Consider the following 16,544-nt stretch of genomic DNA (forward strand, 5'->3'; position numbering starts at 1 on the left):
CATAATGCTAGAAACACTGCAGGCAAACTCGACATCACTTATTTACATCACCAATTTGTTAGTCTGCAATGCATATCCATTATTGGCCATAAGGCCAATGATACCCAGAGTTAATGGAAAGCAGCCCCAGTTACTTTCATTTTGCATCACAAAGAAAGTACATGTACTATTTTTTGATAAATGCAATAAAATAAAATACAATTATAAAATATATTGAAAATTTTCACTGATAATTCAATCTACAAAGATATATACCTTTACAAATACATATATCTATAAACCATAATCTTTTCATCGTCTACAAGTCATATCTATTTTGCAGTCTGTTTCCAGCAAACTGGAAAACAAATCTAACCTTTGCGAGTCCAGTCATTCAGAGTTCTCTCCCCTACTAGAAGCTTGATGAGGGACAGCACATACTTATTGTACTGTACAGAGGTTATCATAGGGGTGGTGGACTGAGTGACCTCGCTCTCCCCCTCGCTACCCTCCTCCTGTTCCTGAATCTTGGCCAGTGATTTCTCCTTCCCTCTGTCTGATTCCTCCGCCTCTTTGTCTTCTGTGACTATAAATACAGAGTATTTTGTTGAACTGATGCAACGAATAATAAAGATATATGTATTACATCTTTGTGAAAAAGATTGTTTACTGCTCTAGTGTTCTTGAAAATATTCAAGTGTAGTGGGAGGTAAGAAATGGCAGTTAACCATTTGATTAAAAAATAAATAAATAAAAGTTGTTTATTCAGGAGCAGATGTGTGGACTTTATGTCCAATTCTGCAGTATAAGTTACCTGCTGGTTCCTCTGCCTCCTCCTCCTTCTTCTCCTCTTTTTCTGACTTCTCTTTCTCTCCTTTCTCCTCGCCATCCTCCTTGTCTTCCTCCTTTTCCTCCTTTCCATTCTTAACCTCTCCTTCCTCTTCCTTGTTTTCATTGTCAGCTACCACAGGCTGTTCCTACAAGTTCATGAATAGTTGTTAAAGAAAAGTTCAACACTGTATAAAGAAATACACAAGATGGTTTGTTAAATACAATGCAACACATGGTGATGAAATAGCAAAAACGTCAAATGGCTTACATAAAGTATGAAAATAATATCACAGGAATTGTGCAAGTATACACAAGTGTCTTTCTGTTTTGAAATGGAGAATTAACTACATATGCATTAGTACTAGTAAATCATTAAATGTTCATTTTGTCTAACGTATTCTTCACTCTGTATTCCTAATTAATGATATTTAGTTTCCAATTGTTAGATGTAAACATTTGCATTTAATTTTGTTTACCTCCTCTTCATCCTGTGGTTGAGTAACATTGGAGTCATCCTGGTCCGCTGTCTGACCAAGCAGGGCTGAGGTGTAGTCTATGTCGTACACTTGGCTAGCTCCTGTGGCTGTCTTTAGGAAGTCAATGGTCCAGTCAATGACTCGACCTGTGAGGCAACAGAAAGGTTGTGATTGTGGTACACCATATGAAATTCAAAGCAACAGTATTTCTAGAACAATTCATAAAGTCATTATGCCTAATATTCTAGCACATTGGTTTACATTGAGAGTAGAAAACACAGGGGATGCTTACTCCTCCTAGGCACCTGATCCCACCTCTGGTGTGTCCAGGGGTTCATGTTTGCCCTCCTCTTTGTGTACTTTATAGCATTTATGAGATTGAGTACTGTTTGCTACCTTCACTTTTTCATGAAGAAATTAAGTGTATTGAATTACATGTTTTTTAATCTGGTAAAATTTTCATAATCCTCTATTCTCCTACAAAATTAAACAATCTGTATTTTGATGTATCTGTGGAAACATCACCTTTCAATCCATCAATGCTGTCCATCACCAGAGGTATTCCTCTCTCCCTCAGACAATTTGGCCAATGAATAGTCAGCATGACTCGTCTGAAGTTGTGGTGGTATGGACCAAGATATGTGGCAAAGGCAGCGGCCATGGCACAACCACCTGGTATTGACACCAAGCGCCGTTCAAAGGAGTCATATATCTGCTGACATCTCTGTCTCTCTCCTTTCAAAATCTACAGAGCAAAGAAAAATATGATCAAGCCAAAACTTATTATTCAATGAAAGCAAAGCATTAATGTATTTTCAAATCTACACAACATAGGAGTAGATTGAAGAGAAGTTTCAGTTAAAGATATCAAACGAACCTTTCTGAGTTGAGCAGCTGTCTCTAGTTTTTTCTTCATTGTTTTGGTCTTTTCTTCCTGCTGATTTTTGTCAATAGTTGCTTCCTCAAATCCTTTAGACAGGTCATTCAGTCTTACTTCATGTGACTGAAAATAAAAAGCAGATGAGAAAGTGTAAATAAAATTTCTGATCTGTAAAAGAAATTTTATAAGTTTATGATAACCTAACCACTAAAACTGATGAATATTCCTTAAACTTTATAAATGAAAGTATATAAAACCATCATCAAAACTTTCTGAGTGAGAGAGACAATTTGGAAAAAGAAAGTAATGTATGCAACATCCATACTTCAGTTTTATTTTTAGGAGCAGCCATATTTGTGGAAAAAACGTATTCCACATCCATACCTTTCGTTTGTTTTCCAGAGTTGCCATCTTATGCTCTGCCTCATCCACTGCTGTGGTAGTCTCTTCCACTTTTTGGTGCAGTGGTTTCACTTTGGAGATCATCATCCTGTGGTATCGCACCACTCCAATTACCCATTTGCAGAGGGCACCGCAAGCTGAGTTGCTGGTCTTTCTCTCTAAGGCTGCGGGGTCAAAACTAGGCTTTTTCAGATAGGGCTCTACCAACATTAGTGTGTTTTCTGGCAGTTGGTTGTCATCAAAAGACATTAACTCTTCTATGAACCTGTATTAACAAATTCGGTTTTTTTTCTTAGTTTCATTCATCAAAATCAATTTCAGAATCTTTATTTACTCTTCTTCTTTGCTTCTTTAAATCAAATCATGGGATTTGATGTCTAGAAACTGAACCTGTAAACATGTACCTTTCTAAGTTGGCCATTTGTCTTTTTGCTCCTTTCTGCCATGTTAAGTCTGCAGATGGTGATTTTACTAAAGAAAAAAGAAAAAACCATGAAAACATTTGAATAGTAGACTTGAAATTCTTGATCTTCATTGACTTAAGGAATGAATTATTTTTTCGTTGGATGGAGGAATTCCACGAAAAAAAAAAAAGATGGAAAACTGCATCATTGCGCATAGCGCATGATGCATAAGTTTTCCGTCTTTTTTTCTCATGGAATTCCTCCATCTAACGAAAAAATAATAAATTCATTCCTTATCATTTAATATTTTAAAACATTGAGTTTATATGATAAAACTTTATTTGATTTGAGTTGAATTAACGAGTTATTCTTGGACTACATTCTATGTCATTTCGAGATGGGCGTAGTAATTTTTTAATTCACAACTTAAAAAAAAAACTACATCCGTTAAGCCTAATGGTGACTTCCACGAACTGTTGTTTACTGTTGAGCAAACAGGTTTCTTGTGGACTGAAGAATGCAGTTTTAAAAGGATGAGTTAGAGATAAGTCCTGTTGAGAGAAAATTGCAGGAATTTTGTTGAGTGGAACTGGAATTAAGTGCAAAGTTCAATGTTGGTACTAAAAGAAAGCGTGGGACACGTACATAATCATAATATAATAAGATGTGGGATGCCAGGTAGGGTAAGCCACAGGCCTCTGAATTTCTATCAATAAGCCGTTATATGATTGATCAGAGTGATATATACCCTCTGTGGCAGAAGCAGACGTGTGTTGTTATATTTGTGGGGGTGGGGGGGTTGTTGTCCTGAAATAGCCATGTTTATTTAATTTTGCATAATTAATCATTATTAATATTTGATATTTGTTTGTTTTTGTTTAATAAATTTATATAGATCAATAAAATTGTTAAGTCTTTCTTTCCAGGATTCCCTAATCTATATATAAATTCGAAGCATCCAGAGAAATCCCCAACATTCCAATAGAAAGTAGTTCAAGCCATTTATTTTTTTTTCGTTGGATACAATGTTCCAATAATTTTTCAACAAATGAAAAAGCGTGTAACATGTAAAATTAAATGATAAGGAAATACTCCCTGTCACAAATTTCCAAGATTATGACATCAAGAAGCAGACTATCTTATTTTCACTCCAAAATTATTCAGTAGTGGATCAAGCACATCTGTTTCTTCGCATTTCTACTTACAGATCATTATGATGGCAGTCATCAGATCCTCGATGTCCAGTATGGGCTTGTTCATGCCCCGCAGCTCACTAAGCTTCTCAATGTCCATGTTCTGAATCACTTTCTTGGTGTCTGCCACAATGGCTATGGCTTTGTACACAGCTCTCTCATGGGCAACTTGGAATTCAGGCAACAACTGTTTGCATAAAAATAGGAATACTTTATACAGTATAAACTATGCCTTTACTACTTTTAGAAGTACTCCTGACAATTTTGCTCACTTTTTAATGACAATGATAAAATAATTTCAATGCCCACACCTTTTTGAGCCTTGAGATCCTGTCCAGCTGTGTCTTGACTACTTTGATCTGTTGTTCTGTGATGGCAGTGTCTTTCCCTATCTGAGACAGTATTTTAATGGTCCCCTGTTTACGTTCCTCCAACACAATCATTTCATGCTCCAGTAGTTTCCTCAGTTTGAGGGCAACTTCATTCTCACGTTTGATATGGTTCAATGATTTTGTCACTGATTTGTGGCCTGTATTCACTTCTTCGTTTTTGGCAGTGGCAAGGGATATATATCTGTGAAAATGAATAAGATATTCATACAGTCTGTGAAAATTTACATTCTACAAGGTTCAGCGGACAATTTTAAAATGAATAGAAATGCTTTATACATTTTTAAAATCATAAATGAGACCCCTACAAAGTGGAAACCATATCAATCTAGTTAAATCAAAAACATTATCACCATTTCGTCAACACAAAAGTTTATAACCATCATTTTTAAAAATATAATATTCAAAAATGTGCATAGAAGAATTTACTGTAATGCTGCTATCAGTATGTATATTATGCTACACAATTGAGATAAATTATATCTAGAAACTTTTAAAAAATCAAAATGGTGTTACATGTGTATCTCCCCTAAACCTCCTTAAATGCAACCATGTAAACGATACAGATATATAAGATATGAACTCTCTCACAGCCAGTCACAAGTCTGTAACCATGTAAACGATACAGATATATAAGATATGAACTCTCTCACAGCCAGTCACAAGTCTGCAACCATGTAAACGATACAGATATAGAAGATATGAACTCTCTCACAGCCAGTCACAAGTCTGTAACCATGTAAACGATACAGATATATAAGATATGAACTCTCTCACAGCCAGTCACAAGTATGTAACCATGTAAACGATACAGATATATAAGATATGAACTCTCTCACAGCCAGTCACAAGTCATCTTTTGTATGTTTCTAAATTTAGGCATTGGTGCACATTTGAACAAAACAACAAACTGTTGAGGCTATAGTTTATATCTGTAGAGTCCTTAATTTGAACTCTGGATTATACATTCTGATGACAAACATTCCAACCTTTCCACGAATTTCTCGTAGCTGGTGTTGGTTATGTGACAGTATTCCCCGGCGTCGCTCTCCTGTCCATCCTGCTGACGGAGAACAAGGTGCATGGAGGCCAACATGTGGGAGATGTTCTCTCTCTGAATGTCAGACATCCAGTCAAGGTCTGCGTGAAATAATGAATCAGATAATATGATCGAATTTTCCATTACTGTATAGACTATTACAACTGTTTTAACTATGAAATACTACTGGTATAGCATTCACAAATCTTTCATATAATATACAGGGGTAAAATCATTCATTCTAGATCTCAACCATAATTTCTCTTTAAAGGGGAGAAGTTTTTCCATTTACAAACATTACTGGTACATTTGTAAGATTTAAGCATTCTCAGTAATATCATCAAATCTACATGTACATGAATGAGTGCATAGGAATATGCAATTGTTGATCAGGTCGTAGATATCTTTCTCAGCATAACATTTCAGGGAAATATACCAGGAGTACTTTACCTCTGAAATGATACTGAGCATGCTCAACCAGCTGAGTCTTGGACCAGTGCGAGAACCACAGGAAGTTGATATTTTTAGAAAATGAAGGAAATTCTCTGCAACGTCTCTGGAAAGCCTCTTTGCCCTCATTCATTATGAAACACACTCGGAAATTGTTTCTCACAGTTCTGAAATGGCCATTAAAACTTGTTACGATTGCATGGTAATCTGTTTTATAAAGAAAAAAATTATATAGACATTACACTATGTTCCTATAAAATTTTTGCTGCCATGAAATCTTGAGACAGTTTCTCCCTTGAATTGTTATACACTTGCAAGGATATCTCTAGTATGATCTTAATTTCTATTCATCTCCTCCCATAGAATATTTCACTACCTGAGGAAGAAGTTCCACGCAACGTCCCTGGTGTAGGTGAGTCCAGCCTGTGTCACCTCTGTTCTGATGGAGTTGATAATTGTCGTCTGCTCCTCGTAGGCAAACAGATGACTGATGGACCCTCCTGTGATGAACTCCTGGAGGAACACAATGAAGTCCTCCTCCAATAACTCCTCCTCATGCAGGAGCAACAGGATCTTCTCACCCTGAAGTAGAATGTTACATGTTTCATGTACAGACTAATAACTCTGGTGGAGTAGGTACAGAGGATTTCTCATTTCTGTTGAAGAAATCATCTGAGTAGACATCTATAGTGGAAGATACATTTATTTCAACAAGATGTGTTTGAAACATGAATGCCAAAAAATGTGACAGTCCTCTTAAAGCAAAGTTGACCTTGACATATAACCAGTGAAACTTTGATCACACTTTTTAACTTATCTAAATCAGAAGATTTCAATCTTTGAGTGATTAATTTGAGATTCATAATCATATGACAAAACAATCTCTTTTGTTCATTTTATAAAGAATGAAAAATGTATTTTGTACAGCTCACATGATATGTTCATCATTAAAGTTGTTGAGGAATATACTAGTTTTGAGATCCGTCCAAGTTATTTCCCTTTCGAGAACTCTCCTACACAGTAAGGCACTTCATTAATACATGTAATGTTATGATAACCTGAAGCCTCCAGAACCTCAAAGCTATATTTGGAACAAAATTCTGCATCCAAGGAACTTCCCAGGAATCTAATATGCATATTTACTTTGTAATGTTTACTTTCAAACTTTTGGGGAGAGAGTATTTGTGCTCCCCTTCCCCTTCTGAAAGGGGGTGGGCATGTCCTTAAACTTAAGATATTAAAGAATTAATCATTATGGTGATTTAAGTACTTTAACTTATGCCAGCTCAGCAATACATCAAATTTTATTAAATACATATGCCAATAGTAGAAAATCCTCATCTCCACAAATTTTATCAATAAATTAGTTTGGAATACCTATCCTCAGATATTACAGTGAACAATGGACATATTCATGAATAGACCGACAGACCATTGGAAGTTAAGTTACTAAATGTTCCTGAATTGTTCCTTGGGACATAGAAATCTGGCTAGGCAAAGGTTAGATAAACATGTATGAGTATGAAAATCTCACCCTAAACTGAACTTGATATAATGATTAAAGAATAATCATGATGCATGCATTCATACAATACCTGCAATTATATCAGTACTGAAATCTCATCTGGATGAATACACTTATACTCACTCTTGACCCAGCCCTAGTATAGCCTTGAACTAAGTCTGCCTTGAACTGATCCATTTTGTACTCTGTGGTGGATCCCATGGAAGTGGGATTGATCTGGTAGACTGTATAGCCACACAGGTGGGCTGCTAGCTTCGCAATGATTGTGGCCCTCCCTGGGCACCCCTCAGCCACCAGCACAGAGTGGGAGGTCTCATGGGGTGAGGCAATGGTACGAGCCAATCGACACACTTGTTCTATAACAGTCTGGAAATCAGATGATCACTTTGTATTGTACATATCTTTATCTGCATGCTTAAATGATATGGATTAGAATTTTGTTTATTTGCATATATACATTAATGATGCCCAAACTCAGAATAAACAGGTGTTGCCTATTCTAAAATATAATATTTATACACATGTACTAATAAGTTTTAAGGAACAGTTTTCTTCATCAATAAACACACATCACATCATACATACATATATCCAATATATATAAAAAATGTTTCAAGAAAAGTTGGTGTGAAAAAGTAAAAGTAGAAAAGAGAAAAATTGAAAGTAAAAATCCATTAGAACATGTCAATTATAAACCATCTTCTGACACATTCACATAGAAATTCAAAATATGATATAAAGCAGAAATGAAGAGGAAATTCATCATATCCAACCAGTTGCTATTTGTTGTCTTCTAGCCAATACATATTGCTTGAAAATAGTACCCAACAGAACCCCAAAATAATGAAAGACAAAACCAAAAAGAGAAACATCTTACCGTGCTTTGACGCTAATTTTATATAGACAAACATGCGCTGTATTAATATCATTTTGTCAAACATCAAAACAATTCACCAAACACCATTAATGAAAGCACTTTCAAATTAAAAACCATAGCCAAGCAAACATTGAAACAAAATTTAATATTCATGCAATAACGTAACAAATTCACCAAGTAGATCAAAACACACATTAAACAATGTTTTTGTCACTACATCAAACAAATTTTAAAAAGTATTTACCTACCTTATACAAAGCCAGTTTGATGCGAGGATGAATTTTATTATATTCTTCCACCCCCTTTGACATAAGTTCCTTCACGTCCTTGAACTTGAAGACTGGTTTGTACAGGTCGGTTTTGGCATCCTCCTCTGAGATGTTGGAACTGTGACGGGTGTCAATCATCCCTGCTGTCACCACCCCACTGTCCTGCTCAATCAGGTTACTGAAGTATGGTTGACGTACCCGCAACATCTGAGTCACCTGCAACAGGAAGCAGAAAAATCAATATCAATTGTCTCTCTTTACTAGAGTTTACATATTCATGATTTAACAAATTGAATTCAAACAACTTTACAGCCAACTATGGAATATTCCTGTATACATGCAAAATGATTTATGATACAAAAATCTGTGTATCTAATAAGATTGAATGTTCCATTGTTTTCATACAAAGCTTTTACCTCATCATCATTGGTGAAATCCTTCTTGACAGCAGTGACAAATGCTTGTCTGTACCTGCGGACATCAACCTCACTGACCATTCTGTGCGAGTACACCCATGTACACTCATGTTGCCATAGCAACATCAAGTTCCTCTTGGTACAGCCTGGTCGTAGAGAAAGGCACAGATTCCTGAAAAATGAGGATTAAATTAATCCGAGGTTATATTTTTCTTAGCAGAGCATAACACAATATTCTGTTCACGGATCTTCAAATATCTTATCTTTCGATTGGACATCAGATTATTTACAATCAACTATCATCTAATTTTAAAGCAGACATATCCATTTTGATAAACAAAATAAGGCAGACAAACAGAATAATTACTTACTTAAATATGACAGAGAGGTCCCTCATAGTGAAGAGGTAGTGGCACCTCTGAGAGGTCATGAGGTACATTGCCCTCAGACGATCCTGTAGCTCAACTGTCACCTTCACAATCAGGTTCAACAATCCCCTCATGGCCTCCTCTTGTTTCTTGATAATGACCAGGTTCTTTGAAAATAAAATCATTGTATGTTCCAAGAGAAATCTTTCTTTCATTACATTTAAAGTTCAGTGAACATGATAAACCCTTCAGAAGTTGCTAGTAAAATAGACTGAAAGACTGTCCTAATGTTTCCCGTCTATATTACTTCAGTTCTGTGAAAGACTTAAAAGTTTTAAAAGAATTCTTTATTCTGCATTGAAAGTCAATGATTCAGATACAATATAACCAATAACATGAAAGGACTATTGATAAGGGCTCCATTTGCTCACAAAAATCAACATCCATGCTAACATGTTGTATGGTGTGACCGTTGAGACGAGTGAAGCCCATTAACATCTTGCAACACGACTTATAAATAGACATTTTATCCGCCTCTTTATTTAACGCCTCTTCATTTAACGTGGGAAATGTAATGCGGTGGATGTAAACAGTTACATTGTGACATCATATGACAGTGTAGCTGCAATGTTTTTTCTTCTTCTCTCAAACCAAGCAAAAACAAAACGTTTAAAGCTATGAGAAAGCTTGTCTGGAATTGAAAAACATTTATAGTACTTTCTAAACAATCTAATTATTTTAATTACAGGTTTGTCAATGAAGTATATCGCAGTGACGGCGACATTTTTCCAGAAGCATTATGGGTAATACTCATCTTTTTTCAGCTGATGAAGAGTAAATCACGTGACTCATATGTGTAATCATTGGAGTGAGCTCATCGCGTCGCTTTGCGATGCGAGCTTTGCTCGCTATCATTTCAAATTGAGTTTATTTTGTGCAAGAATCCTGATGCAACTCAGTTGATATTCTCAATTTGATCAAAATGATGTAGAACTGTAATCATGATATATAATGACATTTTGCTGCCATTTTTGGTATTCTGACATAAAATGGCTATTTTTCACAGTTTTTTCCCCTAAGAAATATTAAGTGCAGGCTTGGACAAACTTTTTATTTACACCTTAAATATATCTTCCCAGTGCACATGTGCAAAAGAAAAATTTTGCTTGTCCAAAGCTGTGCTTTGTTTTCTGACAGAGAAACATTCACAAAAATCAACATTTAAAAATTGAGAAATTGCATCACTTTTGACCGTAAATACATATATTAGAAACAAACTTGATATTGGAAACTAAATTAAACATGATCTCTCTTATGAAATAAAGGAAGATTTTGTCTTTCACTGTAATTTTGTCACCAAAAATTTAAATTCAACAGAAATCGCTCTATATTTCAGTAATAACACTAGACTATTTAATAATTCGCTTTTTAACTTCATAGCAGGCACATGAATATATGTGATTTTGGTGCATGATTAAATAATTATTGGCTTGCAAGCCAATAATTCTTCCTTATATATTTCTTTACAATAAAAGCGGTTATCTAATGTAGTTTTATTATATTTTTCTTGTTTTTGTACAAAATAAACATTTTTATTTCAGTCATTAATATATATTCCAATGTCATTGAGAGATTTTGAGAAAAAATGGTTGTCATTACTTTCTAAGCTAATGCCCCTTTTAAACTTTTAGTTTTTTGGGGTCCCAGAAAGGCTGTTATCATTCATAATCCTTTGCTCTGTATCATATGTACCTTTTCATCATGCAAATGGTGGCCTGCCTGAGTACTTGAAGTCTCTGGAGCGATGAAGTGAGTTTGGAGAAGGATGGAGAAAATGCTTTGTTGGTCTGCCAAGCTGGAAAAACAAAGAATATGGTGACTAAAATTACATCTGAGTAAGACTTTACTTGCTAAATTCCCAGAAGTAGAGTATCTATCATTCAATTACATTACTTCATGACAAGTGTCCAGAATGAAAAAAAAAAGAAAGAAAAGAATGAGAAATATTTCCCTATACAACAAATGCCATGCTACTGTTATCAAACACTAATTATTTCCCCTCCAGTTTCACTGTTTTGCACAGAAACAACAATCAAGTTGAAAGTGATAGCTTACTCTGGATATGGCACCCCAAAGACTGCAAAGTGTCTCATGAACCTCTGAGAGAGTTTGGGGACATTGGAGGTGGTGTTAGGGTTGACAGTGGTGCAGTAAGTGACACTATTGACATAGCGCCAGGCATGTGTGTCCTGGTTGTAAAAACCACCATCATCAATGTGTTCTCTCACTAACTCCACTGCTGTCTGCTGCCCTGATTTGTCAACCTGTGAAACAAATTAAATTGATCTTTAATGCTAATGCTTGACAAAGAGAATTAGTATCAGAAGAAGTGTATCAGCATGTGCACTGCATGATTAAAATAACTTCCTCTTCATTTGTTAGTCACCATCTTCTGTACACTGCATATACTGTACTTGTACATTATTAAGTCCATGCATTTTTCCTATATTGTAATCAAAAGAAAATTTGCTATGGAATGAGTTTTCTATAGAATATTGTAGAGTAAAGAGATACAAGATAGTTTAGTGATTATGGTATTTTGATTTAGGAAATGTTTTTTCAAATCAAGCAGGACCTGTGACAAATTGATGTCGTCCACCAGACACAGCAGACGTTTGTTGCCCTTAGGAACATAAGTCTGTCCATGCTTCCACTCCAGTCTTTCATCGAGTCGGTCATACAGCAGTCTGGCATTGGTAAACCTTACAATATCAAATACATAGTCCTGTAGCTGATTTTATACACGTACATGTTCTTGTAAAACAACTACTAGTATCTGAGAAAAACAAACTTTTGGGTGGAGAATGTAAATTTTCTTTTATCTATACAGCTAAACATACCAATAGAAACACTCTACTTTTTGAAATTTGACAGAGTGATGTTTTGGTCTTCTTAGGTCTGATGTATGACCACCTTCAGCCTTTTACCTGTTAGCCTGTATGGTGAGGGAAAGAACTTCTGCTACCTCTCCAGAGTAAGCTGTCCTGATCTTGTCGTTAATGATGGCCGTCTTACCACAGCCATTTTCTCCCACCAACATCACAGACTTACGGTAGTCTGTCAATGTGCTCAGCAGGAATGTCATTTGCTGTGAGAAGAAGTGGAATTTTTGCCATTTCAAATTCACTGTTTTATTTACATTCATACATGCATTATGTTTGTACATATTATCCAGAATACAATATCTGAAATTTTTCCATCAAATTGTGAAATTACTTTTCTCAAATGGTCAAATTTTTGTACTTAAGGAAAAATAAAGCAATTTATTTGTGGTTGAAGACATATACATAGTTCTTCATGGACATTCATCTACTTCTCTCCATGGAGTATGTCTGCACCGCAAAATTGCTTACAAACACACTGCAGACCCAAACCAAAAAATATGATTTTCCAGTAGGTATAAAGATAGAAATGCTTTTAAAGAAAGCAAGACACATCATTTACAGAATCTGAACAGTTGTGAGTTGTACCTCTGCTGGCACCGTGTGAACAAAAGCCTCTGGGGGAATTCCCATGGCTGCACTGCTACTGTAGGATGGAAGAATGTCTGCCCAGCGTACAAACTCGTGGGTTCCCTGGTCAACTGCATCAACTGACCCAACAGAGTAGTCAAACACCTGTTATGGGGAAACAGAAATAAAAATTTAAGGAAATGTTTTAGGAAATAATGAATAGAAGAAAGTCAGGGACAGACATTAAGTGTAAGTTTGATAATTTCCAGCTCAAGATTATGTAGCACTTCTGGTTTGCTATTGATAAGAAATGATCATCCATTATAATAGACCTATTTAATTCTACATTTAACTACATTAATTCATCAATCATAATGAAGCAAACGTTTTGTTTAACATGGTGCAGTTTTCATTCTAAAATTTCATAATCAACAGTATGATATACATGTGCAGTGGAATGAGTTTGTATTAGAGCAGAGAAGACCAGCTAAATCTTACCGTTCCCTCCTCTGGATAATCGATGTGCTGCTCAAACTGTTCTTTCCACCAGTTGCTGAATGACTCACGACACTTGGCTTCAAGCGTTCCTCCAAAAGCCCAGATAGCCGCAAAGTTAAAGTACCTTTCCAGCTCTACATCACTCAGCTCTCTACACCTTGTGATTAAGGCCTGTAAATAAGGTGAAAGGTCGATGCATGTAAATAAAGTTCAATGATAAAGGATGATAATTGTGAGAGATCTAATGAATGTCTGCAAATTAAGATGTTTTAAGATCCTCAATGACTGTAAGGAGGCATGAATTTTTCACAGACATCCCATTTAAACTTCCTCCAGCTTTCTGCACGACAGAGCCTGAACTTTTTCAAACCATGCTCCGATGTATCAGTTTAACACTGGCAGCTTGACATATATGGAAGCAACAAGGTCACAACTACACTTACATCCAAAAGTGTTGTAAAGGTGGCCACCATATTCTCCGTGGAATGGTTGATGACCCTCTTGTATTGGGGACACCCCTTGGTGTCATGGTTACCAAACATGTGTGGCTGGCAGCACTTTGTGAGATATTCTATTGTCTTTTCAATGTAAACATCACAGAACCCGGTCAGAAGTTCCTTGTCTGCTTCATCACATTTCTCAAGCCACTGGACCAGCATCATCTTCCAGCCGACATCTTGTGAAGTCATCATCAGAATTCCTACATTGGCCAGAACTGCAGGACTCATCTTCTCTACATTTTCCATCTGGAAAAATATATATTGAATTCAAATGCAGTGATCAATGAGAAATAAAACACCTGATCGATGAAAAATATCATACAAATGTACATAAAAGATATAGTATCTCACATTAAACTTGAGCTTATTTACATAAAGAATATAAATCAAAATTTTCAAATTATGACAAATGCGGCAATAGAAAAAAATTGAACCGTAGACTATGAAAATATTGTACATGACAATTGTTGACGAGAAAGCTAACCTCCCAGATGAATCTGACAGTCTCTGGAATGATTATTCTCTCACTGTTCCCCAGCACCACTGCCCCGTCATTGTTCAGCACCGCACTAAGCAGCTCCATCTGACCGGGGTCCACCTCACCATCCAGCTGGATGATTTTCATCTTCCCTGTTGCCTTTAAGTCATAATTAGTGGAAGCAGGCTGGATACACAGCTTCCTCAGCAGAGAAGTCAACAGGCCATCCTTCCATTCACTGTCAAAGTTAATGAATAATCAAAATACTGTTCAGCTGTTTATAGATTGGAATAAAATAGGAATAATCTACAGAGCACTATGAACTCCAGTGAATATTCTTGACCATTATCTATCATTAATGAAATATTAGATATCATGAATGATAATTAAAAAAGGAATCCCATGATGCATTGACTGCATCATCAAGGGGAATAACTTTTGGTTTATCTAAAATGAGAATTGTCACTTTGATGTTATCTAAGGTAATCACATACCCATTCTTGGTGTGGAAGTATCCCATGAGTTCCTCTGACTCCACAGCCTTAGTGAACAGGGTCTGCACAGCAATGGTTTTACCTCGCTCTCTTTCAGAAAATCCAAATGTTTTGATACATTCACTCTTTCCACATCCAGCAGGGCCAACAACAAATATCTACAATAGCAAGATTTGACTGACATTTAGTTGTCTGTTTCCTTTGAAATAATTCAAACTCAGAAATAAGTTGCATTTACAATTAAGTGGTATATCTACGTGAGTGACAAATTTCACTACTCTAACTTTTACTGTGCTATTTGTGTTTCTAGTTGATTATCTTTATCATAAGTCAGTTCAATATATCATTGACCAAAAAATTCTTTACACAAATTAGACATTTTCAATATATGCCTAAGTTTTCAGATGATCAAAAAACACATATTATGAATTGGATACTTACTGTTTGGTGAGCGGCATTCAGATTTGCCAGTTGTGCCACACGTCCTTGGAAAGCAACTCCTGGCAAAAGTCCAAGGTCACCTGTTGCCACGGCAATGGCATCATGCATGTCCTCTAACACCTGTCTCTGCCCATCCACCATGAATCGACTTCCTGCTCCATGAGCAAGGGGCACAACTGGTGTGTTCAAATTGATGGAATCTGGACAGAAGGAAGAAAGTGAAAATTTGATTCTGGATCATTTTTTGTTCAGTCCAATTGTTTTAGTCATCACATACATGTATACAATGTATTAAGATTTCAATCATGAAAACTTTACAGGATTGTTAATCTGATTGGAATGTATTTTAAAATGTTAGTTGGGCAAATAATGGATAAAATAAAATAACGAGTAGTAAAGATGATGTGCATAGAATACATATACTTTTCACAGATTTATATCAAGCATATTTCACTTGGACTTTTTGTCCAGTATAATATTTTAAGCATCAGTTAATTAAGAGTACATGTAACAAAACAGATGTGTGCTGTAGTTTTCAATGTAGAATTAACCATACCACATGTAGTAAATCAACATGGCTATACAAGTACAATTTTCATGTAATATAATAGTTTTGATAAATTTACTTTTACGTTACTAGCATGCATGTTAAATTTTTTTTTTCATTTTCCATAAATGAACACTACTAGCATGCATGTTAGATTTCTTTTCATGCAATATAAACTCAGAACAGTCAAGATATGCAATTTAACACAAATTGATTACTATAGTTTAGCATTTAGCAAACATTCACAGTCTCTACAACTGATGTTAATAAATTTATACATGTACTTTTCATGGGGGTGTGTATAATAATACATTCATACTATATACAACATTCTTTTCACATGATTCTACTGACGTGTAGTATTTGTACTTACCATGACCATTTCGTATTTCATGTTACATGTAAGTGTTGAGAGAGAAACATAAACTCTTTTAGATCTTGACAATGCAGGAAACTACCAGTAGCTTATACTGGCACATCATACTTTTTTTATTGCATCATTAATTTCTGTAATGTAATTATCCTTCAACAAAACTAATGAATACTTTTTTTTTTAAAAAGAGAGTAATTCGAGAC

General features: G+C 35.6%; 1 protein-coding gene across 1 annotated transcript in view; it reads right to left on the minus strand.

Moving 5' to 3' along the window:
* Window positions 1-16,544, minus strand: part of LOC125667097 (uncharacterized) — a 73,710-nt gene that overhangs the window by 19,150 nt on the left and 38,016 nt on the right. Inside the window, exons 50-75 of the mRNA XM_056154127.1 lie at window positions 15,422-15,621; window positions 14,981-15,138; window positions 14,493-14,724; window positions 13,952-14,254; window positions 13,509-13,679; window positions 13,029-13,175; window positions 12,486-12,646; window positions 12,134-12,260; window positions 11,614-11,822; window positions 11,251-11,353; window positions 9,502-9,665; window positions 9,131-9,302; window positions 8,694-8,930; window positions 7,692-7,934; window positions 6,420-6,625; window positions 6,044-6,210; window positions 5,544-5,694; window positions 4,477-4,738; window positions 4,178-4,352; window positions 2,973-3,039; window positions 2,551-2,833; window positions 2,164-2,289; window positions 1,812-2,031; window positions 1,287-1,432; window positions 794-956; window positions 356-565 (exon numbers count right to left, since the gene is read on the minus strand). Of these exons, the coding sequence (XP_056010102.1) occupies window positions 356-565; window positions 794-956; window positions 1,287-1,432; window positions 1,812-2,031; window positions 2,164-2,289; window positions 2,551-2,833; window positions 2,973-3,039; window positions 4,178-4,352; window positions 4,477-4,738; window positions 5,544-5,694; window positions 6,044-6,210; window positions 6,420-6,625; window positions 7,692-7,934; window positions 8,694-8,930; window positions 9,131-9,302; window positions 9,502-9,665; window positions 11,251-11,353; window positions 11,614-11,822; window positions 12,134-12,260; window positions 12,486-12,646; window positions 13,029-13,175; window positions 13,509-13,679; window positions 13,952-14,254; window positions 14,493-14,724; window positions 14,981-15,138; window positions 15,422-15,621 (4,803 nt within the window). The remainder of the gene's footprint in view (window positions 1-355; window positions 566-793; window positions 957-1,286; window positions 1,433-1,811; window positions 2,032-2,163; window positions 2,290-2,550; window positions 2,834-2,972; window positions 3,040-4,177; window positions 4,353-4,476; window positions 4,739-5,543; window positions 5,695-6,043; window positions 6,211-6,419; window positions 6,626-7,691; window positions 7,935-8,693; window positions 8,931-9,130; window positions 9,303-9,501; window positions 9,666-11,250; window positions 11,354-11,613; window positions 11,823-12,133; window positions 12,261-12,485; window positions 12,647-13,028; window positions 13,176-13,508; window positions 13,680-13,951; window positions 14,255-14,492; window positions 14,725-14,980; window positions 15,139-15,421; window positions 15,622-16,544) is intronic.

This window comes from Ostrea edulis, chromosome 2, assembly GCF_947568905.1.
Source record: "Ostrea edulis chromosome 2, xbOstEdul1.1, whole genome shotgun sequence".
NCBI lineage: Eukaryota > Metazoa > Mollusca > Bivalvia > Ostreida > Ostreidae > Ostrea > Ostrea edulis.